General features: G+C 43.0%; 1 protein-coding gene across 1 annotated transcript in view; it reads left to right on the top strand.

Annotated features, from left to right (window-relative positions):
* TEKT3 (tektin 3) overlaps window positions 1-66 on the top strand; it is a 7719-nt gene extending 7653 nt beyond the window's left edge. The window contains 1 exon segment of the mRNA XM_008945963.1: window positions 1-66. This exon segment is cut by the window's left edge and continues 199 nt beyond it. Coding sequence (XP_008944211.1) covers window positions 1-66 — 66 coding nt within the window.
* Window positions 67-915: the final 849 nt, after the last annotated feature.

Consider the following 915-nt stretch of genomic DNA (forward strand, 5'->3'; position numbering starts at 1 on the left):
GGGATGCGCAAGACCTTCCCCAGCATGGTGAGGCTCGTGGGGTACGTTTAGGCTGGGCTCGGCTGACCTCAGGGCATCTGTTGCAGGAGGTGTTCCCGTATTTGATAAGAGGCTTTGAAAAAATGTGACTAAAATTCCTGATGAAAGCCCTGAGCAGAAATTAAAGGATCAATTTTTGTGTTACATGGTCTACCAGGAGTTGTGTTTTTTTTTTTTCTTTGGTTTTTCTGGAATGGGCTGCCTGGGGGGTGGTGGAGCGACCATCCCTGGTGGGGTTCAAAAAACGAGTAGATGCAGCACTTGAGGCTGTGGTCTAGTGGTTAGGGAAATGTCGGGAGGAAGGTTGGACTTGATGATCCTAGAGGTCCCTTCAAACTATAGTGACTCTATGATTCTCTTTCCACTGCTCTTTCACAGCATGCCAAAAAGCTGAAAACACCCCACGTGTGACTAAGAGTAAATCCACCCATGGGGACTCCTTCCTACCCTTTCAGTCTATGATTTTAAGATAAAAACTGTCATGTCTTCCTCCTTTTGATGTGCTCTGATGTGGAAAAAGCACAAGAGGAAGTAAAGGTAGTTGTCAGAGTAATTAACTGTTGACATCCGTTATGTAATTTTAATGGTGCAGCAGAAGAGACACAAACCATCCCATAAAGTACGTTCTGTTCCTTAATAGAAAAACTTGTGTTTTAAGCTGATTTCTTTTGAAAAATCTGAAACTTCATCTCAAATATCAGTGCTGTGGTTTTAGAAGGAGGAAGTGCTTTCAACTAGCTAATTGAAGAAGATGTTGTGAGTTTAATTTTGGTGAGTATGGATTGGTTCCTCATGGAACTTCTCGCATGGAGTTTGTTGGTGGAAGCACCAAAGAACTTGGAAGATAAAGAAACTAATCAGTCCTTCAGCCAGCCA

This window comes from Merops nubicus, unplaced genomic scaffold (genome assembly GCF_000691845.1).
Source record: "Merops nubicus isolate BGI_N331 unplaced genomic scaffold, ASM69184v1 scaffold10308, whole genome shotgun sequence".
Lineage (NCBI taxonomy): Eukaryota > Metazoa > Chordata > Aves > Coraciiformes > Meropidae > Merops > Merops nubicus.